Source organism: Lepidochelys olivacea, assembly GCF_965140295.1.
Source record: "Lepidochelys olivacea isolate rLepOli2 genome assembly, chromosome: 2".
Taxonomy (NCBI): domain Eukaryota; kingdom Metazoa; phylum Chordata; order Testudines; family Cheloniidae; genus Lepidochelys; species Lepidochelys olivacea.
In genome coordinates, this window is record NC_140412.1 from 234545043 (window position 1) to 234572217 (window position 27175).

Below are 27175 nucleotides of genomic sequence, written 5' to 3' on the forward strand. Positions count from 1 at the left end.
CAAGGACTGGTCCATGGGTGGGGGTGAGACAGATTAGTGGGGTGCACTTTGTTCAGAGTTTGTGGCAGCAGCCTAGAGGGGACTGAAGAAAGGAGGTTTGACCAGAGAGATTGCAGTGTGGTCATTAAAATACTAAATGCAGACTGGTGTCCTAGGGGCCTGTTGGAGTAACTGAACTGAGCCCTCTATTCTATAGGCAACCCTTCTAAGGACCTATAAAGGGCTTGAATGCATGATACTTCTTGGAAAGACCAGCTGGATGAAGTCCAGAAGCTCTGGAGAAAGTGTAAAGCACCACTTAGAAGTAATGGAAGAGGCCCTGACTGTTCAGTATTTAATTGAAAAGTCTGCTGAAGTAACCTCATTGAGGCAAGGACTGTTTCTTTCTGTGTAGTTGGACAGCCAGTACATTCCTCACTGTAGATGCTAGTACTATAAGAAACTAGTGCCTTTCACCATTGGGTGCAAATCTTATTGCATGTTGCCAGTGAAATTACATTTGGAGGTCTCCTCCCACAGAACAGCTATGAGTCCACTTTCGAAAACTAGCACACAATTTGGCCCAGCTGGCACCCTGCTCAAGAGATGGGTGTTAAAATACAGGTTAGAACTGAGGCACAATCTCAGAGCTGGCTGGGGACACCTGCATACCACCTTCCCATACTAGTTGGGCTCTAGCCTGTGCTGAGCTTCTTTGAGCACCAAATTCACATTAAAAACCAAACACTTGTAGGAGTGACTATGTCAAGGGCATGTGCAGAGGTGCTAGTGGGGACCCAGCAGGGCCTGTGATGACTGGAGAGTACATTAAGACGCTTACTGGATCACTAGAGAGCTGATCCTCTCCTCTCTCTCCCCTCCTGCTTTTAAGATGACTATGTTACAAGAGTTGTTCCCTATGAAGAAAATGAACAACTTCTACCATGTACATTCTTTGGGTAAAAGGCTCATTATATTGTTATAGTTCCAAGATAAAATAAGGAAATTCAAACAGAAAATAATATTGAAACAACACTAAGACTCCCAGTCAAAATGGAAGAAAGGACAGCATGAATTAGACTTGGGCTCTGGTACTGTCATCCCAAGAGTATTGTTAAAGAAATACAGCACAGGCAACATCATGTGCGGACAGCGCTGACAATCAAAGCACTGTAATGCCAGAACACAAAGGGTTTTTTGGTCTACAAACTCCAGAATTATTCTATCCTGCTTCTGAGTACTTTTTAATAACTGATTTGGTTGGGGGTGTTATATTATTTGTCAATCCCCTCTTTCAGTAAGCCACTGTGGAGGAAGTTTCAATTTTGTACTAAACCTTAATGTTACTCCATAGAATTGCTACTAACAAATCTTCATATCTGCTCTCAGAGCACAGGTTGAGTTACCTAAGAAATTACATTCAAGCACGAAGAGACAAAGGCAAAAACCTTCAAGCCACTTGGAGCAAATATGGAAAAAAAAAGAGGCTGTAAGTCAAATGAAAAATCTTCAGTTTCATATTTTTCTTTGATACACACATATGAATTACACTTTCGCTTTAGTATCCAAAATTCAATCTACAGGTGATCAAACGTGCGGTGGAAATACAGGGACAAAGGATTTACCTAGTGAGTCATCAAAGTGCTTTATTTTATAAAGCCCTGCTCATGTCTGGAGTGTAGTCTTAGCACTAGGAGATACAATGTGAATCTTCCTTACCCTGGCCAAATAAAGAGTTTATCAGAAATAAGGAGTGACAAAGACAAAGGAGTTACAGACAAAAAGAACGCTTTGAGGTAAGCTTCTAAAAAGCAAACGCTAATTAGCCACAATTAAGTATTTACTCAGATCATGTATGTGTACCTTGTTTTACTTCAGGGCCTCTCTGCAGTCTCATAACTTTAGGAGCCACAGTATACTTCAGAAAAGGAACATTCATGAGATGCCACAGTTAACTGGGGTCATGAAGAGGGGACAAAAAAAAACCAAGCCACAGTATCAATGTATTTAAATACAATACAGAAGTGCACACATACATTATTACAGTGCTGTTAACATCCCTAAGTTAAGGGTAACAAAACCATGTTTTTAAAAAAAAATCAGTACACAGCAATAGGGATGGTATTGCCTTTGGCTGCCGAAGATTCAGTTCTGCTGCTTTTTTAATAGGTTTTTCTGAAGTAAACACTACATACATTATGCACAGTTGCAGTCTTAACAGCACTGACATTAAGTTATTGGAGAAGGCATCCTGGCACTCCTGGGTTTGTTAAGTTATAAGTTACGGTGGGAGGGTGGGAGTTTGTTTTCTAAATTGCCTATAAAAACAACTGTTTCAATGAAGAGCTTTAAAGGCACAGCTTTAGCACAGTGTATAAGTAGATAAACTTTAAGCATGTCTAATTTTGTGTCTCACTTTTTAAGCTTGGAACCTGTCAGAAAAAAATACAGGAAAGAAGGAAAATAAATACAGTATCATTGTTTAAAATTTTTAACAGGTTAAACATGATCAGCACAGTTTTAGGCAATGTATTATACAACCAAATTTGGGAAGTACTAAAACAAGTCATTTAAGATGATAAAGAACATTTGAAAAAAACCCCCTCAAAAACAACCTTTCTCCATTTATTGTAAAGGAGACTCTACCGTGGAGGTGAATGAGACATTACTTTAGTACACTTCTGCAAGTTACACCTCGAGAGATGACAAAGATTACTTCATCTGTACTGCAAAATAACTTTACATGTAAACTTCAAAATCACATACTGTACACAAACACTGAAATTCAAAAGTATCCCTGTTTTCCTAATAATGTAAACAGTAAAATTCAGGATTGATTTTTAGGGGGATAATTTATAATAAAATACCACTGTTTAAACAGTACAATATAAGCATTTAAAATTCGGTCCTCATTAGATTACAGGAGAATGGAGATTTCTATCACTTTGCTCACCTTCCTGGGCTGGAAGATGTAGCTACTATTGCCCAAAACTATGCACTTCTTCAAATAAGCTTTTTTCCCCCCTTGTAGCATTATTAGCTCATATATTGCAAGAATATAACAGTATAACAATGAAAAAAAATTCAGGTAATAAAAGTGAAATAAACAGGTTTTCCTCCTGACAAATTCACTATAGCAAAAACATATATGCAACATGAATATGGCATTAGCTCTTTGTAAAACAAGAGACATTAGCTCTTGGACTCTTGGGAGTCTGGACTTCCTGATGCAATGTGTGGATGGGGAAAGAAAAAAAAAAGCAATGGAGCTAACAGAAAAGCTTCCAGCACCAAGGGTTTAATGTTGCTGCTATTTTTAAGGAGTGCCAGCGTGCAGGGTATAAGTGTAACATTCGCAGTAAAGGTTTTTTTATTATTATTATTATCATCATCATGAATACTGTCTTGCATCCTTTCATTCAAAAAATAAACTGATCCACAGTTTACAATTTGATACCAATATTGTAGATTTAACATGCATTTACTCCTCTCCCACCCTCACACCTCTGCTCATTCATTCCGTTTCAGCTAGTAGCATCGGAGTGTTGCCATTGCAATGCACTCTGAGTAAAGCTGATCTTTTCAATTAATTTATATATATATATTTTTGCACACACAAAAAAAGTCAGAAATAGCTAGAACTATGCTGGGAATATCAGGCAGCTGTTAAAGCGAGTATTCCACCCCAAATTATTCATCTTTGCCAGCAGATGTAAACAAGGGGGTTGCTTTCTGCAAGATGAGCACTTCTCTGAGTTCCTTTCTTTTCCCTACACTTGTAGCCACCGATGCTGTCCCCAGGTCTTGTGTCTGTCCTATGTCACATGATAGGTTACGTCAAGATGTTGGCAATAAAGTCCAAGAAGCGCTTTGAATACTGTTCAGGGTTAACGGTTGAAATCTCTGCACCTGCCTATATAGGGAAGAAGTAAAAAGGGGAGGAAAAGCAGCTTTAATTGAATATTTTTGTCTGGAAACCATTCCTTAAAACTCCCTTGCCATTTTCAGTCCCAGGTCCCAATCCTGCAAACAGGATAGCAGACAAAGGTAGTAAATCCCATGCAGAATCCCATGCGGTTTGACACTGGAGTAACTGTACTCACTGGCGTAACGACAGGAGCAGTCTCCTCCTTTTAAAAATGTAACATTCTCTCTACCCTAACTACCCCTCTGAAACCTTTAAGCTCCCTTGTAATTTCTAGCATTTAATTACCATGATACAGACAGAATCATCAGGTTTTCTTCAAACAGGTATCTTCAGATGGAAGATGACTCCAGATTAGAACGGACATCTAGTAATCACTGTTTGTTAATATATGGCAATCTGATAGGGTTTTTTATCTTGAAAAGGCAAATCAGACTATTTTTGGATTGGGTGATAACAATAACTAATAATTTTGCACTTCTACATAAGCTTAAATCCTGACTAAATTGAAGTCAATGGCAAAACTCCCATTGACTTCAATGGAACCAAGATTTCATCCACAGTAGTTTTCATCTCAGATTTTCAAAGCCCTTGACATAGATGGGGAAAACTTGAGGCAGTGAATGGAAAGAGTCCCATTGACTTCAATAAAAGTTGGATCAGGACTTGAGCAGTGAAATTGAATACACATTAACTGTTGTCCAATGAAGAAAGTAAAAAAAAAAAAAAAACACCTTCCAAAAGAGAAAAATACATTTCCTAATCTTTCAGTTTTTGTAATCCTAGGCATTGCTTGCAATGATAGCAGATAAAATATTTCAGAGAGAAGCGAGTGGGTATTTTAAAAGATGATTCAATTTAAATCTTGTTAGTAATCATCAGCTGATGACTGTACAAAGGCTGCCTCCACTTTCAGATGCGTTTATAGCGTATGACAGAAATGATCTTTATAAATTCATAACTGGGATTTATTGCTGAGAATTCTAAAGCAACTGATACTATCAATGTCATAAATATAAAGGGAAGGGTAAACCCCTTTGAAATCCCTCCTGGCCAGGGGAAAGCTCCTCTCACCTGTAAAGGGTTAAGAAGCTAAAGGTAACCTCGCTGGCACCTGACCAAAATGACCAATGAGGAGACAAGATACTTTCAAAAGCTGGGAGGAGGGAGAGAAACAAAGGGTCTGTGTCTGTCTGTATGCTGCTCTTGCCAGGGACAGAACAGGAATGGAGTCTTAGAACTTTTAGTAAGTAATCTAGCTAGGTATGTGTTAGATTATGATTTCTTTAAATGGCTGAGAAAAGAATTGTGCTGAATAGAATAACTATTTCTGTCTGTGTATCTTTTTTGTAACTTAAGGTTTTGCCTAGAGGGGTTCTCTATGTTTTTGAATCTAATTACCCTGTAAGATATCTACCATCCTGATTTTACAGGGGGGATTTCTTTATTTCTATTTACTTCTATTTTTTATTAAAAGTCTTCTTGTAAAACACTGAATGCTTTTTCATTGTTCTCAGATCCAAGGGTTTGGGTCTGTGGTCACCTATGCAAATTGGTGAGGCTTTTTATCCAACATTTCCCAGGAAAGCGGGGGTGCAAGTGTTGGGAGGATTGTTCATTATTCTTAAGATCCAAGGGTCTGGGTCTGTAGTCACCTAGGCAAATTGGTGAGGCTTTTTACCAAACCTTGTCCAGGAAGTGGGGTGCAAGGTTTTGGGAAGTATTTTGGGGGGAAGGACGCGTCCAAACAGCTCTTCCCCAGTAACCAGTATTAGTTTGGTGGTGGTAGCGGCCAGTCCAAGGATAACGGATGTAATATTTTGTACCTTGGGGAAGTTTTGACCTAAGCTGGTAAAGATAAGCTTAGGAGGTTTTTCATGCAGGTCCCCACATCTGTACCCTAGAGTTCAGAGTGGGGGAGGAACCGTGACATGGTGGCACAGTGGTGGGATTAACCTGAAATCATTTTGAGATCCAGTTGAGATTTTTTGAACTAGAAATACAGATTTTAAAAAGGAATTTTTAGGAAGTCCAGAAAGCAGCTTTGAAACTGAAAGCAGCTTGGTTTCTCTCTGCTTTGTGGCCAAGCAGAGACAAAAGGGGATTATCTTGTGAATTGCAGGTTTTCTTTGCCTGGAGGCAGGGTACTTAACTCCTGCAGGGAAATTCACAGTCTTCCAACCCAGAGGTTTTTTTTTTTTTTCCTTCCTAAAAGTAAATAGGGGGTGTGTGCTCTACCCATTTGCCTGGAGACAAAAGTGGCAGGGTTTTTTTTAGGATTTTGATTTTTTTTTGTTTTACAAGGAGCACAGGTTTGAAAAGAAATTTTTTTTTTCTTTGGGCTGGGTAAGCAAGTTTCCAAGTAGTTGGAGGTTTTTTGCTTTAATTTGGGCCCAGAGCAGAGACAAGGGAATTGTCTTTTTCTGTAGGCTGACAATCACTATCAGAGAATAGGTATTCTATTCCAGCACAGCAAAATTTTACAGCCAAGTTTTGTTTGTTTATTTCTAAACCTCGGGTGTAAAGTTAGTTAAAAACAGAGAGGTTAGAATGGCCAAATCCTCGGCTCGACTACAGCTGGAATTAGCCAAATTTCAGGCTGAGGAAAAACAAAAGGAACATGAAAGACAGATAGAACTCATGCGGCTGGAGAAGGAGGTACAGGAGGCTGCCCACAAGAGGGCAATGGAGGCAAGGAAGCATGTGGAGGAGATGGAGAGGATAAAGGCCCAGCAGAATATACCAACAAACCCTAGCAATCCTTCTCCAGGTACCACTTCCCATCCCAGAAAGTTCCCCACCTACAAGGCAGGTGATGATACTGAGGCCTTCTTAGAAAACTTCGAAAGGGCCTGCCTTGGGTACAACATCTCTACTGACCAATACATGGTAGAGCTGAGGCCGCAGCTCAGTGGACCCTTAGCTGAGGTGGCAGCTGAAATGCCTAAAAAACATATGAACAAGTATGAACTGTTTAAATCCAAGGCGAGAGTCAGAATGGGGATAACACCCGAGCAGTCTCGTCGGAGGTTCCGAGCCCTAAGGTGGAAACCAGACATGTCATTTACCCGACATGCCTACCACATTGTGAAACATTGGGATGCCTGGATATCAGGAGCAAGTGTTGAATCTCCAGTAAATTTGCCCTTCCTAATGCAAATGGAACAATTCTTAGAGGGTGTTCCTGAGGAAATAGAAAGATACATCCTAGATGGGAAACCCAAAACTGTAATCGAGGCAGGAGAGATTGGAGCCAGATGGGTGGAGGTGGCAGAGAAGAAGAAAACTGGTCGCAGTTGGAGCGGAGACCAGAAGGGACCACCCCAGACCACACCCTATTACCGGGGGCCACCCAAAGCCCCACCTACCTCCCAAAGAACCCTCCAGACCCCTTATCGTCCCACCACCCCGTTCTCCAGCAACCCACCTCGCCCCGGTGACCCGTCAGCTGGACGATGTTTTAAATGTAACGAGCTGGGGCATGTAAGGGCCAACTGCCGCAAGAACCCCAACGGATTACAGTTCATTGCACCGGAATCACACCAGAGGTCCACAGGCCCAGATACCTCCCAGATACCCTTGGAGCGGAGGGAAACTCTGAGTGTGGGCGGGAAGAAGGTCACCGCGTGGAGGGACACCGGAGCACAAGTGTCAGCTATCCATGCTTCCTTAGTGGACCCCAATTTAATCAACCCAGAGATCCAAGTGACAATTCAACCCTTCAAGTCCAACTCTTTCAATTTGCCTACAGCCAAGTTGCCTGTCCAGTACAAGGGCTGGTCAGGAATGTGGACTTTTGCAGTCTATGATGATTATCCCATCCCCATGCTGTTGGGGGAAGACTTGGCCAATCACGTGAAGCAGGCCAAGAGGGTGGGAACGGTCACCCGCAGCCAGGCTAAACAAGCCGTGAGGCCTAGCTCTGTTCCGGAAACTTCTATCAGGGCCCGGTCAGAGGTGATGGACCCGGACCCCAGGCCAATGTCTGCAACAGCAGTAGTGGATCCAGTCCCAGAGACCCAGACGGAACCAGTCCCAAAACCGGAACCAGCCAAACAACCAACACCAGACCCCGTGCCAGCACTGAATCCAGTACTTGCAACCTCAACACCAGAGGGCCCCACCGAACCTGAACTGGCAGCAGCCGATAACCCTACACAAGAGGCTCAGCCGGAGCCTGAATCCCAACATAGTGCACCAGCGGAGAGCGGTTCACAGTCAACAGAAACAGCTCCATCCCCTATATCGCTTCCAGAGGGACCAAGCCTATGTCCCCAATCCAATGAGGAACTGATGTCTCCAGCATCAAGGGAACAGTTCCAGACCGAACAGGAAGCAGATGAAAGCCTCCAGAGAGCGTGGACGGCGGCACGGAGCAACCCACCGCCTCTCAGCTCTTCTAATCGATCCAGGTTTGTTGTAGAAAGAGGACTTTTATACAAGGAAACTCTTTCTGGGGGACACCAGGAAGACTGGCATCCTCAGAGACAGTTGGTAGTTCCAACTAAATACCGGGCCAAGCTCTTGAGCTTAGCCCATGATCACCCTAGTGGCCATGCTGGGGTGAACAGGACCAAAGACCGTTTGGGGGGGTCATTCCACTGGGAGGGAATGGGCAAGGATGTTTCTACCTATGTCCAGTCTTGTGAGGTGTGCCAAAGAGTGGGAAAACCCCAAGACCAGGTCAAAGCTCCTCTCCAGCCACTCCCCATCATTGAAGTTCCATTTCAGCGAGTAGCTGTGGATATTCTGGGTCCTTTTCCGAAAAAGACACCCAGAGGAAAGCAGTACATACTGACTTTCATGGATTTTGCCACCCGATGGCCGGAAGCAGTAGCTCTAAGCAACACCAGGGCTAAAAGTGTGTGCCAGGCACTAGCAGACATTTTTGCCAGGGTAGGTTGGCCCTCCGACATCCTCACAGATGCAGGGACTAATTTCCTGGCAGGAACTATGAAAAACCTTTGGGAAGCTCATGGGGTAAATCACTTGGTTGCCACTCCTTACCATCATCAAAGAAATGGCATGGTGGAGAAGTTTAATGGAACTTTGGGGGCCATGATACGTAAATTCGTAAATGAGCACTCCAATGATTGGGACCTAGTATTGCAGCAGTTGCTCTTTGCCTACAGAGCTGTACCACATCCCAGTTTAGGGTTTTCCCCATTTGAACTTGTATATGGCCGTGAGGTTAAGGGGCCATTGCAGTTGGTGAAGCAGCAATGGGAGGGATTTACACCTTCTCCAGGAACTAACATTCTGGACTTTGTAACCAACCTACAAAACACCCTCCGAACCTCTTTAGCCCTTGCTAGAGAAAACTTACAGGATGCTCAAAAAGAGCAAAAAGCCTGGTATGATAAACATGCCAGAGAGCGTTCCTTCAAAGTAGGAGACCAGGTCATGGTCTTAAAGGCGCTCCAGGCCCATAAAATGGAAGCATCGTGGGAAGGGCCATTCGTGGTCCAGGAGCGCCTGGGAGCTGTTAATTATCTCATAGCATTCCCCACCTCCAACCGAAAGCCTAAAGTGTATCATATTAATTCTCTAAAGCCCTTTTATTCCAGAGAATTAAAGGTTTGTCAGTTTACAGCCCAGGGAGGAGACGACGCTGAGTGGCCTGAAAGTGTCTATTACGAAGGGAAATGTGCTGGTGGTGTGGAAGAGGTGAACCTCTCCATGACCCTTGGGCGTATGCAGCGACAGCAGATCCAGGAGCTGTGCACTAGCTACGCGCCAACGTTCTCAGCCACCCCAGGACTGACTGAATGGGCATACCACTCCATTGACACAGGTAATGCTCACCCAATTAGGGTCCACCCTTACCGGGTGTCTCCTCAAGCTAAAACTGCTATAGAACGGGAGATCCAGGATATGTTACAGATGGGTGTAATCCGCCCCTCTGAAAGTGCATGGGCATCTCCAGTGGTTCTAGTTCCCAAACCAGATGGGGAAATACGTTTTTGCGTGGACTACCGTAAGCTAAATGCTATAACTTGCCCAGACAACTATCCAATGCCACGCACTGATGAACTATTAGAGAAACTGGGACGGGCCCAGTTCATCTCTACCTTGGACTTAACCAAGGGGTACTGGCAGGTACCGCTAGATGAATCTGCCAAGGAAAGGTCAGCCTTCATCACACATCTCGGGCTGTATGAATTTAATGTACTCCCTTTCGGGCTGCGAAATGCACCCGCCACTTTCCAAAGACTTGTAGATGGTCTCCTAGCGGGATTAGGAGAATATGCAGTCGCCTACCTTGACGATGTGGCCATATTTTCGGATTCCTGGGCAGACCACCTGGAACATCTACAAAAAGTCCTTGAGCGCATAAGGGAGGCAGGACTAACTGTTAAGGCTAAGAAGTGTCAAATAGGCCTAAACAGAGTGACTTACCTTGGAGACCAGGTGGGTCAAAGAACTATCAGCCCCCTACAGGCCAAAGTGGATGCTATCCAAAAGTGGCCTGTCCCAAAGTCAAAGAAACAGGTTCAATCCTTCTTAGGCTTGGCCGGTTATTACAGACGATTTGTACCGCACTACAGCCAAATCGCTGCCCCACTGACAGACCTAACCAAAAAGAAACAGCCAAATGCTGTTCAGTGGACCGGAAAGTGTCAGAAGGCCTTTAACAAGCTTAAAGCGACACTCATGTCTGACCCTGTACTAAGGGCCCCAGACTTTGACAAACCGTTCCTAGTAACCACAGATGCATCCGAGCGTGGTGTGGGAGCAGTTTTAATGCAGAAAGGACCTGATCAAGAATTCCACCCTGTAGTGTTTCTCAGCAAAAAACTGTCTGAGAGGGAAAGCAACTGGTCAGTCACTGAAAAAGAATGTTATGCCATTGTCTACGCTCTGGAAAAGCTACGCCCATATGTTTGGGGACGGCGTTTCCACCTGCAAACCGACCATGCTGCACTAAAGTGGCTTCACACCGTCAAAGAAACTAACAAAAAACTTCTTCGGTGGAGTTTAGCTCTCCAAGATTTTGATTTCGACATCCAACACATCTCAGGAGCTTCTAACAAAGTGGCTGATGCACTCTCCTGTGAAAGTTTCCCAGAATCAACTGGTTAAAATCGTCCTTGAGATGTGGAAAATATTGTTAGTCTTTATGTACTTGGTAGTATATTTAGAGATGCATGTGTCTTATTAACTCTGTTTTCCTAGAGCTCCAGGAAGAAATCCCAGCCAGTGTTTCACCCTAGCTGAGATTTGGGGGGCGTGTCATAAATATAAAGGGAAGGGTAAACCCCTTTGAAATCCCTCCTGGCCAGGGGAAAGCTCCTCTCACCTGTAAAGGGTTAAGAAGCTAAAGGTAACCTCGCTGGCACCTGACCAAAATGACCAATGAGGAGACAAGATACTTTCAAAAGCTGGGAGGAGGGAGAGGAACAAAGGGTCTGTGTCTGTCTGTAGTCGTCTTGGCCAGGGACAGAACAGGAATGGAGTCTTAGAACTTTTAGTAAGTAATCTAGCTAGGTATGTGTTAGATTATGATTTCTTTAAATGGCTGAGAAAAGAATTGTGCTGAATAGAATAACTATTTCTGTCTGTGTATCTTTTTTGTAACTTAAGGTTTTGCCTAGAGGGGTTCTCTATGTTTTTGAATCTAATTACCCTGTAAGATATCTACCATCCTGATTTTACAGGGGGGATTTCTTTATTTCTATTTACTTCTATTTTTTATTAAAAGTCTTCTTGTAAAACACTGAATGCTTTTTCATTGTTCTCAGATCCAAGGGTTTGGGTCTGTGGTCACCTATGCAAATTGGTGAGGCTTTTTATCCAACATTTCCCAGGAAAGGGGGGGTGCAAATGTTGGGAGGATTGTTCATTATTCTTAAGATCCAAGGGTCTGGGTCTGTAGTCACCTAGGCAAATTGGTGAGGCTTTTTACCAAACCTTGTCCAGGAAGTGGGGTGCAAGGTTTTGGGAAGTATTTTGGGGGGAAGGATGCGTCCAAACAGCTCTTCCCCAGTGACCAGTATTAGTTTGGTGGTGGTAGCGGCCAGTCCAAGGATAACGGATGTAATATTTTGTACCTTGGGGAAGTTTTGACCTAAGCTGGTAAAGATAAGCTTAGGAGGTTTTTCATGCAGGTCCCCACATCTGTACCCTAGAGTTCAGAGTGGGGGAGGAACTGTGACAATCAACAATGATGTTCTTCAGTTTTTGTTTTTTATAAAAAGGATAGCTAAGGGCCCGATATGGCAAATACTTACTGTATGTGTGCATTTTTACTGACATGAGCAATCTCACTGAGTATTCAACAGGACCGCTCAGCTGGACAAAGTTACTCATGTTTACAGGATCAAGACCTAAAATGGTGGCCCACAGTGACAGAATCATAGAGATGTAGGGCTGGAAGGGACCTTGGGAAGTCATCAAGTCCAGCTCCCTGTGCTGTGGCAGGACCAAGTAAACATAGACTATCCTTCACAGGAGTTTGTCCAACCTGTTTTGTGTGTTGGAATAAGCAAAGAGTCATTGATAGGCAAGGCAATCTTGCCCCAAGGAAGTGAATGAAGGATATTGAACAAGGTGTGTTGTGTTCCCTGAATCTCCTCTAATGGGACTTGTAACGTGTCTGTTACCCTTTTTATGAGTTCTTGAAAGGCCTCGAAGTAATCGGGATAGAATGGCAGGGGAGGCATGACAGCCTTGTCTGTTGATGAGGTTTTTTTTAGAAGATGGAGTTTTTTCCTCTTCCACTAGTTCTGTCCTGACATGAATGACCTCTTTCGAGATGGCTCCCTGTAGAAAGCGATTCCAGTAAGCCTGTTGTTTTGAACCTTCTTTGATTGCAGACCCCTAAAAAATTTTGAATGGAGGTGCCATCTCCCTGTGGGGATTCCACAACCTCCCTTGAAAGTTTATTCCAGAGCTTAACTACCTTTATAGTCAAATAGTGATAGTCATATTGCCTTGTCTGTATTTACAACAACACATATCCTTCAGACAAGGGATTTTAAGGTAGTAAAGCAATACATTTGAGTTTTGATGCTTCCCCCCACCCCAACTGTATTTTACTAAAAGCCTTACAGAGTAAGCCATATTATACATTTTGGAGTAAACTCTCAGCGGATTGGGCCAACAAATGCACAACATAGTCATTACGTTCTTTATCATTCAATCTAATTCATAAGTGACTTCTGTGGCGCTGCATATGAGCATAAGGGTCTTCCATACAGATGTTTGTAGGATCAAGGCCTAAATGAAGACTTCCGCACTCAGAGTTCTCTTTATATTGAACCATTTAAAAAAAAAAAGAGAGATGAATGACTTCTAGGTAAAACCACTGCTCAAATCAACAAAATATTAAAGGGTTCAGCTATTTTTTGTTAAAGATGTGCCTTGCTCTGTGGATCATTTGCAATAGTAAGAGGCTATTTCGCTCCTGAGATTTGCTCTTTAACTTGGTTACAAAGTTTTAAGTGTTGGCTATTTTGAAAAATAATTCAGTACACTATAAATTATGTATTTATCTGCATCTGGCATAGTATTTTTAAGATTCTTTCCTAATACAATCACAGGGTGAAAAAGAGTTTTCACTTTGTGGGACTTTGAGACTACGGGGTGGGGGGAGACTATTTAATGTGCAACAATCACTTTCTAGTTTTGTATCACAGTTATTTAAAGATTTAATTAACAAAATTAAAAAGAAAACTTTACTTATTCTGCATCCTTCCATAAATCCCCAAAACTATGCTACAGCTAGGCATTAAATAGCAAATATTCAGAAGTAGCAATGGAATTAGAGAAAAACAGATACTTACACCATGTTTAACAGTTTTTGCAGCATGGGCAGCTTTCTTTTTTGCATCATAATGAGTAAGAATGTCAATAATAGCCATAAAGTATACCTCCTTCCTAGGTGCATCTGCAGAATGACAAATGTATTGCAGTCAGAATGACTTTACAAGTATTTTTATCAAGATTCTTTCTTTTGACATGTGACTAAAATGAAGTCAAACTTCAGGAAAGGGAGAGAGCTCAGTCAGAGCTTTAGGTGTTTAAAGAGTGTAGGCTCAGGCCCTTTTCATTTCTAGTTTAGCTGCATTCATACATATGAAATAAAAGATAATGCAAACTGCAACATTAGTAGACATAAGCCAATATTCCTTGTTAAAACCAACATGTATTTTCATTTCATCCACAATTATTTCTGAGATATAAATATGGAAAAATGGCCAAGTACACCTCTACCCCGATATAACATGGGTTCGCATACAGTGCAGTAAAGCAGGCCTCCCCCCGGCCAGGGTCTGGGAGGCAGGAGCTGTGGGGGGGCACTTTTGGGGGGCCCACAGGCCCAGAGTGGCTCGGGTGATTAGCGGGGGGCCAGGAGCAGCCCGCTCTGCTTCCCTCACCCCAGCCCCAGCCGTGTCGCTCGGGGGAGAGGGGTTGGGGGAAGGGAACCCCTCCTGCACTCACCGGCAGCAGCGGAAGCGGAGCAACGTGGCCCCAGCCCACTCCACTCTGCCAGCTCTCAGCTGCAGCGCTCTGCTTCCCGCCACCGGTGAGCATCCTTTCCCCAGCCTCCCTGCACTCACCGGCGGCAGGAAGTGGAGCGCTGCGGCTGGGGCCACGTGGCTCTGCTTCCTGCCACTGTCAGTGAGTGCCTGTCAGAGGGTAGGGGTGTGGATAGGGGTTGGGGCAGTCAGGGGACAGGGATTGGGTAGGGGGTGTGGTCCTGGGGCTGATTAGGGACAGGGGTCTCTGCAGGGGGCGGTCAGGGGACAAGGAACAGAGGGACCAAAGCAAGTTCAATATAACACAGTTTCACTTATAACGCGGTAAGATTTTTTGGCTCCCGTGGACCGCGTTACATTGGGGTAGAGGTGTATATACAGTATATATTTTGTGGACAGTGCTTGTGTTTCAACAATTAAGATCACATTTCATTTATGAATGGTAGGAAAATGGATTTACCAATATGTTTACAAAGCAGGGACTCGATGGAAAGCAGATACTTTGTCTGCTTTGAACAATCCATGGTAACTTTAAATAGAAAGCATGCCTGCTCAGTGCTATGGACTACCCTAAAGCTCACTTGCTTCTTGTACAAAACAGTCTTCTGGATGAGATTTTCTTATAAGTAGTACAAAACTGGGCTCAAAGTCTACAAATATTTTTTAGAAGTAAAGAAGTCTTTGAGATATAGGTCAAAGCAGTGATTTGCTCCTTTTTCTGAACCACTGCTAACAGTACTGGCTTATCTATCAGCGTAAAAAACAATTATGTACAGCAAATAGATTTCCACCCCTCCTCACAAAGGAGCTTTTCTCCTGGATTCTAAGACACACAGGATGCAGCAGTGTAAACAGCTGAGCAAGTACATTAGCTGCTTGGGCTGTACATAAACTGTTTTACTGTGTTTCCAGACATTACAATAGCCAAGAAATAAATTATATTAAGTATCATAGCCAAGCAATATAGGTGCCTTCAACTTTCTGTTGCACCAAAAATGAACTAATTTCCTTTTTTACAGAATGGATTATACTGTGCAATATAATTTTGCCTTTATGTGGTTATGAAGGCTTTGAGATTTTGATGCAAAAATAAAAACATCTCATACATAAAAAATATTCACAGCAATACTGCTTACTTTCATGGCATTTTATTCCATAAACATCAATGGCTGGATCAAATTCCCCTGGAGCCAAAGGCTGTGAGCTGTTCAGTGTATTTCCTGGACTGTCTGGAGGCGTTCCAACAGGATGGGTCCCATCACTTTCCCCTTCATCTTCTCCATCGTTTTCCTCACACTCTACCTCTTCCTGTTCAGCTCTCTCAACATCATGAATTCCAAGCAGCAAGCTGTAGTCCATGAGTTTTAACTGAGCAAGGAACTAGAAGGTGATTATAAGCAATGTCAATATCACAGTGAAGTCAGATCTGACTGTGAACATAGGAAAGTATGTAAAGATAAATGTCTATAAAGAAGAGCAAATATCTCTAATAGAGGGTGGCTGGGATAGGGGCTAAGACTGGATTTAAAATAAGGGATATCTTCAGGATTGTTGTGCCAGGTACAGAGGGAACAACCTGAAGTGTGGGAAGAGGCAGTGGGAGTAGACAAAAATGTCCATTTTAAATGTATTTTATTATTTTGCTATCTGCAACTCACTATTACACATTATAACATCATTAGCATTGAGGGCTCCAGGGAGGTCAGGGACACAGATGCTATAGATCAACACTAAGATGCACAAGCAGAGTCGTTCTGGGCACCTTGCACAATGCCTGTATCATGCTTTTCTGTAGTCACTCTCATAAGCACCCACAATTATTAGCCGTCAGGAACAGTAACCCCGATAATGTCACGGCAAACCTGGTGGCCGAACTTTGTGACTTTGTCCTCACCCATAACTATTTCACATTTGGGGACAATTTATACCTTCAAATCAGCGGCACTGCTATGGGTACCCACATGGCCCCACAGTATGCCAACATTTTTACGGCTGACTTAGAACAACGCTTCCTCAGCTCTTGCCCCCTAATGTCCCTACTCTACTTGCGCTACATTGATGACATCATCATCATCTGGACCCATGGAAAAGAAGCCCTTGAGGAATTCCACCATGATTTCAACAATTTCCATCCCACCATCAACCTCAGCCTGGAGCAGACCACACAAGAGATCCACTTCCTGGACACTACGGTGCTAATAACCGATGGTCACATAAACACCACCCTATACCGGAAACCTACTGACCGCTATTCCTACCTACATGCCTCCAACTTTCATCCAGACTACACCACACGATCCATTGTCCACAGCCAAGCTCTATGATACCACTGCATTTGCTCCAACCTCTGAGACAGAGACAAACACCTACAAGATCTCTATCAAGCTTTTTTACAACTAAAATACCCACCTGCTGAAGTGAAGAAACAGATGGACAGAGCCAGAAGAGTAGCCAGAAGTTACCTACTACAGGACAGGCCCAACAAAGGAAGTAACAGAACGCCACTAGCCATCACCTTCAGCCCCCAACTAAAACCTCTCCAATGCATCATCAAGGATCTACAACCTATCCTGAAGGACGACCCATCACTCTCACAGATCTTGGGAGACAGGCCAGGCCTTGCTTATAGACAGCTCCCCCAACCTGAAGCAAATACTCACCAGGAACCACACACCACACAACAGAACCACTAACCCAGGAACCTATCCTTGCAACAAAGCCCGTTGCCAACTGTATCCACATATCTATTCAGGGGACACCATCATAGGGCCTAATCACATCAGCCACACTATCAGAGGCTCCTTCACCTGCACATCTACCAATGTGATATATGACATCATGTGCCAGCAATGCCCCTCTGCCATGTACATTGGTCAAACTGGACAGTCTCTATGTAAAAGAATAAATGGACACAAATCAGACATCAAGAATTATGACATTCAAAAACCAGTTGGAAAACACTTCAGTCTCTTTGGTCACTTGATTACAGACCTAAAAGTTGCAATTCTTCAACAAAAAAACTTCAAAAACAGACTCCAACGAGAGACTACTGAATTGGAATTAATTTGCAAACTGGATACAATTAACTTAGGCTTGAATAGAGACTGGGAGTGGATGGGTCATTACACAAAGTAAACTATTTCCCACGTTTATTCCCCCCCCTTCACCCCCCACTGTTCCTCAGACGTTCTTGTCAACTGCTGGAAATGGCCCACCTTGATTATCACTACAAAAGGTCAACCCCCCCTCTCCCCCCCCGCCCGCTCTCCTGCTGGTAATTGCTCACCTTAAGTGATCACTCTCATTACAGTGTGTATGGTAACACCCATTGTTTCATGTTCTCTATGTATATAAATCTCCCCACTGTATTTTCCACTGCATGCATACGATGAAGTGAGCTGTAGCTCACGAAAGCTTATGCTCAAATAAATTTGTTAGTCTCTAAGGTGCCACAAGTACTCCTTGTCTTTTTAGATAATACCATGTTATCAGCTGTACTTTTGTTTCATAGGATAGTTCATTAAGGCCTGACCACAACATTCCTTTCTCTTTGGACTTCAGGCACAATTCAAGAATCACACAGAGAGAAATGTGTTAAATGCTGTGTCCACTGAAAGTGGACAATGTAGCTTTTGGACCTACAGTTTGCTAAGTTCTACATAGCCTAGGACTAGAACCAGGTCACATTCTCTTCATGACCACCAACCTGAGTGGCTCACAATCTAAATGAAACATTAACATACTAGTTTTTGTATTTTTCAGTAGAGATGGAGAATGAGAGGCATATGTTGCACGGAAGAGGAAGTCAACAGTGGAAAGCAAGGTGAAAAAAAATGGGTTTGAGGAAAAAATTGAAGGAGAACGAAGACACCTGCCATACAGGAAGATATGAGGGTATCTTGATAGAGGCAGACCCACCATGACTCCAGCTCCCTCTCAGCTGCCTGTGGCTTGAGATGGCACATCACAGCATTCTGTTAGCTGAGCCATGCAGCTTGCTACACCTCACTTTCTTGTACCTTTTTTCTTTTAGTTTGTTCTTTGTCATATATATATATTTATTAGCATGAGTTCATGCTTTGAGCAAGTTTTCTGCCCTCTTTTCTTGTTTGCCCATTTTGGACTCTTGGTTTTCCCCCCCCCAGGCCACATTCCTGGCCTCAAGTGCAGGTCATGCCCTATATCCTGGGCTTCAATCCTTGCCAGACCTGCCACAGATCCTTTCCCCTCAGCCACGGACATTCAAGCTGCCTCTGCTGTTTGGGAGAAACCCATATTCCCTTTAAATGTAAAATATGTTTAGGATTTAAAAACAGATCTGAAAAATTGAGGGAGGACAGATGAACTCCTACTCATGGAGCACTCTCTGAGCTCCACAGGGTCCAAGTCTCCACCTGGTACATTGGGTCTACCAATCACCTCTGCTTCTGCAGTGAGCAAAGATCCTGGAGGCTCAGGGATATTCCCCAGACCTTCCAAGAAGAAAATACTTCATTCTCTGAAACAAGAAAAGAAAAGAAACTAAAAGAAACAAAATGAAACGAAAAAACATCTCCTTGATCTTGGTCTCAGGAGACCATGACCCAATATGGAGCTGAGGCTCCCATCCCTCTGGTACTATGGCCACAGTATCCGACTAAGACCACCACATCACGTACCAAAAAGCCATCTAGCACAGCACTGACACCGGCACCTGACTTAGTACCTCCAAAAGCTAGAACCCAGGGCAAAGTCTTTATTGGTACCAACTTCCATAGCCAGAAGCAAAAAACATACTGTACGTATTTAGGTGCAATCTCCGGGACCACCTAATATTTTACTGCATCCAGGCTCTTATCTCATGAGAACCTCCAAATCCTCAAAGATCCCAATCACCATTATGAAGAGGTAATGAGAAGTACTCCCTGCTGATACTGACCCAACTTCATGAAACCTACTTACCCTCTGTCCATTTCTTCAACAGTGACTCACCCTTCAGTACCAACACAGTCCCTCTGCAGACTTTTTGAGGACTCCAAGAGATACTTCCAGCTGTTACTGTAACGACTTTCTCTAACATGGCTTCACCAGCCTCCCTTTCTAACCTCAGTACCATTCAACTGCAGATCTCTTCCCAGGGCTAGGTACTGACCTAACCACCAATACAGACTCACCTCTGCCCCAAGGGTATAAGGGATGACACCTCATCTGACTCAGAGGTATCTGTACTTGGTTCCTCCACCTTCCAACCTCCTCCCTAGAAATTCACACTGAAGAAGGAGCTCATAGCAGGAAGTATGCCCTGATACCATGGCAAGGACAATCTTGCACCATTCCCTTATGCCCCACCAGAATGGGCGTGCTGCAATGGTGTTCAACCTGTGGTCAGACTATGTCTAAAGGGTCCACAAAAGACTGTCATTACCATAAAACAGTGGTTTTCAATCTGTGGTTTGTGGACCCTTCGAGGTCTGCAGACTATGTGTGAGATTCCAAAGGAGTCTGCACCTCCATTCAAAATTTTTTAGGGCAAAGAAGGTTCAAAACAACAGGCTTACTGGAATCGCTTTCTACAGGGAGCCATCTCGAAAGAGGTCATTCATGTCAGGACAGAACTAGTGGAAGAGGAACTTCCATCTTCTAAAAAAAACCTCATCAACAGACAAGGCTGTCATGCCTCCCCTGCCATTCTATCCCGATTACTTCGAGGCCTTTCAAGAACTCATAAAAAGGGTAACAGACACGTTACAAGTCCCATTAGAGGAGATTCAGGGAACACAACACACCTTGTTCAATATCCTTAATTCACTTCCTCGGGGCAAGATTGCCTTGCCTATCAATGACTCTTTGCTTATTCCAACACACACAATGTGGCAAACTCCGACCACTGTCCCACATATGTGTAAATGAGCTAACTCCCCCCCCACCAGAGGCTCAGTATATTTCTTCCCTCACACCCTACTCCCAACTCTCTGATAGTGGAGGCTGTTTGAACAGAACAGGTAACGTCAGTCCTGTTCAACACCATCTGATAAGGAGCGAAAACAGTTGGACCTTCTGGGCTGTAAAATCGTCTCTCCCATTTCCTGCCTTCCTGGGAGCTCATCACCTCAGACAGATGGTTCCTAGAAGTAATTTCCACTGGCTATTCCATCCCGTTCAGTTCCTTACCATCTACCAGCACCTTTCATGCCCCTCTTCAGGGACCCCTCTCTTGAAGACCTATAGAAACACTGAAAAGGGAGAAATGACAAGATTTGTCAAGATCCTGGTTGTGAGGAGAGAAGGAAAAGGAGGAATCAAAGATAATACCATGATTGCATGCTCAAGTGACAGGGAGGAGGATAAAGTTGTCAATGTTGCTGAAGAAAGGGAGCAGGAGGAAGGACTAGGGGGAAGTTTAAGGAAGTGACAGAACATCCATGAGGTGATGCTAGCAACAGGAAGAGATGTGAGCCTGGAGAGAGGGGGAGAAGTGGATTTGAGTGTTAACACAGAGGTGATGAGATACCACAGGAGTGGATGAGGTCAGTTGCAGGAGGAGGGGACCAAGGACAGATCTTTGAGAAACCCCAGCAAAGAAAAAGGATTGAGCTATTGATGGTCAGGCTGAAAGAGCAACCGGGAAGGTAACAGTAGAATCAGGAAAGGACAGTTTTAATGGACACTCACAGAGGGTCTCAATAAGAAGTGTAAAAAGGCAGTAGAAATTGAAGAAACTCAGTATGGAGAAGAGATCCTCATACATTTAAGGGAAGAAGAGTTCCTTAGTGTCTTTTGTGGGGACAGTTTCAGTAGAGTGAGAAGCCAAATAGGCGGGAATTTAATAGGGAGCTTGATTAGAGGACATCAGTACAATGGGAACAAACAGCTGGCTCAAGGAGTTTGGAAATTAAGGGGAGGTGGGATGTAAACTCAGAGTTACAGAGAAGTGGGGTCAGTACTCACTGAGAAAGGGGGAAAGCTAAATTGTACAGCCTGAAGACTGTTACACTTTGTGTATTTAACTGTAAATATTGTGGAATAAAATTTTATTATACATTATTCATTTGTTTAAAATATATTCTCAAACTTGAGTTTATGCATTGGGTAGAAATTGCACTCACTTTTTTGAGCAGTTAAGCAGAACTGCCTATCTAAATAAGAACAGGGTAACTGATAAAAGAAAAATAAGGTTACATTTTGTTCTCCCATTATTGGGATCAGATGTCAAGTCACTTCACCATAGTTGTCTGCATACAAATTTAATGATCCTTCTGTATGGATTTCAAAACTGTGTAAACAGTATAAAAGTCACTCAGAATATGACTAAGACTGACCTTCTAAAGTCAGCCATCATATTTAAAATCTAGTAAATGAAAGCTATGTAGCAGACCACACTCAGTCCATATTTTAGAGATAAAACAGCTACTGTATTCATTGCATTTCTTTATATCTTGTGTGCAAAATTTAGTCAGCGAAAATGTTACGTTCTTAAAGAAAGGCTCAAGAATTTAAGTCTAAAATTTGACCTATCCTAAAGATGCTAAAAATTGGAGGACAAATCCTTTGGATTAATATATTTTATAGAAAATTATATATACACATAACTATAGGAACGTGCATGAATTATAACAAAATCTACCACCCCACTGATGAGAAATTAACCTCCAGACCATTCTGTAAATGTTACACAAAAAATATTCTGTGCTGCTTTGCAACAGCTTTTAACTGGTATTAGCACAGCTCTGGGATTTGTGTTTATCAGACAATTACGTCAATTTAAAAAGCTGAAGGCCCGATTAAACCTGAGTTATCAGTTCTATTCTAAAGATGTGGAAATACCTCTTAACTTTATTTGCTGAATAGATAGCTATGATAAAATTATTTTACTCTGAGCCAAATCAGTATTTTAAGAATTAGGATTAAAAAAATAGCACAAACCAGTATTTTTGTATTGAATGTTGACTATGTGTTCAATATAACAGAAGCACACAGTATTAGAATAACGAAAGGAAGTTTATACAAATACCTAAGGTACTCATACTACTGTAATCAGGATGGTATAAAACTACATGATTGACAGATAAACAGAACAACAGGGAATAAGCACAGGAATGGGAGTTGGGAGACGTGCGTTCTCTGCCGCTGACTCAATGTATGGCCTTGGGTAAGCCACAACTTCTCTGTGACTCAAGTTTCCCCATCTGTAAAATATAACTAACGATACTTAGCTCACTCCATGTGCTATTATGCCTGTAATGCATTTTAAGTACAAGCACATCATCAGGACATGGGCAATGTATGACAACCATCTATGGCAGAAGGGATCTTTATTAAGTGATCACTCCTGAAAGCTTAGATAGTGTGTCATTTAAAGAAGTCTGTGCTGACAAGTTTATTTTTACCTAATTAATTTATGAACTACAAAATTTTTTTGCACAGCTGTACATATGACTTGCTGCACAGTGTGGTATAATTATATAAAAATTGAGCAGATTACATTCTTACCTCCACATCCTTTTTGAGCTTTTCAAGGAACACCTTTTTGTTGTTTTCATCAATATAAATCTTTTGGCCATCATTAATAAAATCATTGTCTTTGAATGTTGGCAGCTCTTTGGCCTAAAACAAATGCAAAACCCAAAACCAATTAATAAGAACCAGAACACAAATATGAGTACATTGAAATTGCTTCTTAAATCTGGATCCATAGAAAAAGGTTGCTCAGATCACACACAGCAGGACTGAATATACACAGCATCCCAAATGTAAGATGTCACTAATGACCAAAAGAGGGCACTAGTGAGCTATGACAATTGAAAGCACTGACACATCAAATGCAGATATGTAAAGCTTCATTCAGTGTAATCAAATACACCTGCATCATATTCACTTGTTCACAAATTGAACAGAATTCTAATTTGCTTTCACAATTCACCAATGTTTAGCTAATTACCGAACTCACTCTCAGTAAATTTAACTACGAAGGAACTATTATCCATCCAGTGGAACAGCTTCAATGGGATGGGGAGCCCCACATCAGAATTCCATTACCCAAGTGGTTCGAGCACTCTCCTGATAGGTGTGGGAGACCCCAGTTCAAAACCTCTCTCCCCCTTCAGGCAGAGGGGGGAACTGAACCCAACTCTTCCATATCCCAGGTGAGTGCACTAACAACTAGTCTAAATATTATAAGGTGGACAGTGGGAACAGCAGCACCGCCTCCTTCTCTGATCACATTTTGAATCAGACTCAATCTAACAGGTAGCCCCGAGTATGCCTAGTTGATTGGGCAGCCTTCTACTTATCTTTCCCCAGTTTGTGGTCTGCCCTGGTGCTTAGATGAGAAGTAGCTGTTTGGACAGTGGAGTGAGGCAGCAATGTGCATGCCCAGAGGCTGAAGCTTAGACACCAAGAAAAAACTTTTACTGAGAAAATTTAGGCACTGAGTGAGTTTAGGCATCTACAGGGTTAGGAGTCAGCCTAACATGAGTTTTGTGGATTACACTGGTGCCTAAAACAGTAACTTAGGCACCTAAGTCTGGCATTTAGGTTCCTAAGCAACTTTGTGGATCTGAGCCTTTGTGACTAACTTCAGTAGAGCCAAGATTTCACCCCCAGTCTGCAAGTCTTTCTAGTGAGAGTAAATAAAGGGGGGGAACACCCCCCAATTTCCTAAAAAGCAAACAGAACCCCCCCCCAGTAATTAACAATGGCCTACTGGAATGTTTCCTGTAGCTTCAAGAAAAATATGCCAACACATTGCTTATAAACCTTATTGAATACAGTACTTTCCAATGTACCACTTTATTTTGTTCTTCATAAACCCAAGAAGGAAAAGGTGACCTTGAGGTTCTTTTCCTCTATTCCCCCCTCCCACCGATACACAAAAAGGAAAGGATTCAAAGGGACAGTGTCATAGCAGACAGGCACCAAAATTTAACCTACACACATATTTTTATATACCCCTCTTAATATTGAAAAACTCTTTTGCCTCCAAACAAAAGAGGGGATGGGATGCTGATTCCACAATAGCAACAAACTCCTTTCCTTGGGTTTGTTCATGTGGATTGTGTGTTATTCACCCTGGTGTGAATTACATAGTTGCCCTTGTACAGAAAATGACTCCCCCTTTCTGCATACCAAGAGTATATTAAAAAAACCAAAGATTTTATATAGAGATAGGCCCAAACTGAACCCTTAGATCCCGACAACCGTGAACTTTGGGAAAGTTGAGCTTTGAACTTGGCAGCCTTTGGATACATTACTTTCTGCCTTGTTAAAATGTCCTATAACTTTGTTCTAAGAGTCCCTCCCATTTTGTTTTTTTTTTTTTTTTTTAAAAAAAGACATTTGAGAAGGAATTATAGGTTCCCATCCATCCATACCAGATTTCAGAGAGGAAAAATTCAGTCTGACGCACTCTGGTGTTTAACCCAAAGGCGTTAGGGTAGTATCTGGAAGGTTTCTTAGAAGCAAATAGTGGGTTGCTGTTTACTATAATGTGACAGCATACATCAATTATCTCCTTGGCCAGCTTGGATAAGTAGTTTGGGATGGAAAAGAAGAAGAAAAAGCAGATAAAATATTCAGGACTAGCAGCTGTAAAGCTTATTGCTCTCCATCTAGGAAATTATCACATAACTCTGTAGGCTGACTTGGCAGATGGGGATGGAGGGACGCTGCCAAAGCCAGAAGGATCCAGTGAGTGGGATGTTTAAGACTGGAGGAAGGAGACTGATATAGAATTAGATGAAGACTTGAGACAAAGCAATGAAAAAATAAAAGCAACCAAACTCCCTTTCCTTCTAGCACAGAAGTCACTATAAAATTCTGATTTTAGAATATTGTTATATTTAGAAAGCCATAGCTAATTTAGAACGACACTTAACAAACAGGGACTATTAACACATTAAATAAATGCTACGGAAGCAGAGGAAGGATGGCCTTACAGTTAAGACCAAACTCAGTTCTGTGCTGTGCCACAGACTTCCTGAATGACACTGGGGGAGTCATTTAGGCCTAGTCTTGATGGGTTAAAAGGGGTGGGTCTTTCACTCAAATTAGCTTACCGTGACAGACAAGCCTTCAGAATGCTTATTTAAATACAGGCTAAAACACTTGAAGGCATATTAGCTATCCATGTCGTAGCCTAGACATCCCTCCCCCTACTACAACACTGCCAATTCAATCATGTTTAAAGACATATTGGCTAACACAAATGAAAAACATACCCTTTTAGCCTTCAATACAAGGCCTTAGGGGGAGATTTTCAAAGGCACATAGTGCAGGGAACAGTCCAACTCTCAGAGACTTTCAGTGGGAGTTGGGTGTCTAGCTTCTCTTTGTGCCTTTGAACGTCTCTCCTTAACCATTCTGTGCCTCAGTTCCCATCTTTAAATGTGGGATAACAACACTTCCCTACCTTACAGGGTTGCTGTTAAATCATTAATGCTTGTGAAGCACTGAGATGCTATGGTGATGAAAGCCATATAAATAACTAAATTCATAGATTAAACACCAAATAAAACTATAAATGAGGTATTTAAAAAATAAGCCAAAAAAAAAAAAACAACCCCCAAACCCTAACAATGGCTAGGAAGAGGAATAGCTGAGCACAAATTATAGGCACTTCAAATAAACCTGGAACAAATATACTTCATGCCAGTTGTCACATTGACCATGTTTGTGGTTTCTCTTGCCTGAACACTTAATTTCCTGTTCTTGGTATTTTTAAACCATAAGCTTTTTTAGCTGGGCCATGTCTTCCTATAGGTTTGTACAGAACTTGGCAAGATGGGGTACTGTTGTAATACAAAATTAGTATTAACCACCATTACCCCATCGACAAAGTTACTGAATTAATGTCCGTGAAAGTGATGGGTCATTACAGATTTAGGAATTTAAACAAAACAGATTAATTACTGGCATGGGGTTTTAATCATTATTTAAAAACCTATAGTGTATGAAGTGATAGGCAAAGATTTAGGGATATGTGTGTTCTACCAGTGCACAATGGCAATTGAAGTGGGTACCATTTAGACATGGGAAAAAGCACCTCCTCCTTTCATGTGACCATTTAAAACTCTATTCACGTGAAAAATTACAGAGACTTTGCTTTAGTGAAATAATTGACAATTTTTGATGAAGTCTCAAATATTTCCAGTGAAGAAAAACCCTTGGTAGAGAAAGAACCACTGTAATTCATTATAATGAACATTCACTATCATTAAAGAACTAAATATTTGAAAAGCTGCACAGGAGATGAACACAACTACTCCTACTTAATTAATAATGGATTTCACTCTGAGCCTTTGCTCTCATTTTAATCCTCCGTTTAAGAATGCAAGAAGAGCATAGTGGATTTTACAAATAAATGTATGTGTTTCTAAAAGGCACATACTCATCCTTTCCACAATTCAAGTTGAATTTCTAAAGCCTTTGTTACATTTTCAGCAAAAACCTTAAGTTTTACCATGAGTGGGTCATTGTGGCACAGAGTTTCTCAGTGCAAAGGATAAAAAGCTTTTCCTGGCTAATCTTCACCTTTTCAGGAATATTAATTAAGTAGGTACATTGTTTAGAAATTAAGGCTACCAAATGATTAAAAAACAACATTAATTGCGGTTAATCACGACATTAAAAAAGTCACGATTAATCGCAGTTTTAATTGCACTGTTAAACAATAACAAAATACCATTTATTTAAATATTTTGGATGTTTTCTACATTTTTATATATATTGATTTCAGTTACAACACAGACTACAAAATGTACAGTGCTCACTTTATATTATTTTTATTACAAATATTTGCACCATAATAAAAAAT

At 42.1% G+C, this 27175-nt stretch overlaps 1 protein-coding gene across 4 annotated transcripts in view; it reads right to left on the bottom strand.

Moving 5' to 3' along the window:
• Nucleotides 1–1962: 1962 nt before the first annotated feature.
• The window catches only part of PIP4K2A (phosphatidylinositol-5-phosphate 4-kinase type 2 alpha), a 206392-nt gene continuing 181179 nt past the window's right edge, over nucleotides 1963–27175 (bottom strand). For all 4 annotated transcript variants that reach the window (XM_084620274.1, XM_084620275.1, XM_084620276.1 and 1 more), the window contains 4 exons: nucleotides 22855–22968; nucleotides 15522–15765; nucleotides 13690–13793; nucleotides 1963–3892 (listed from right to left, as the gene is read on the bottom strand). In XM_084620274.1, coding sequence (XP_084476400.1) covers nucleotides 3812–3892; nucleotides 13690–13793; nucleotides 15522–15765; nucleotides 22855–22968 — 543 coding nt within the window. In that variant the 3' untranslated portion in view covers nucleotides 1963–3811. The remainder of the gene's footprint in view (nucleotides 3893–13689; nucleotides 13794–15521; nucleotides 15766–22854; nucleotides 22969–27175) is intronic.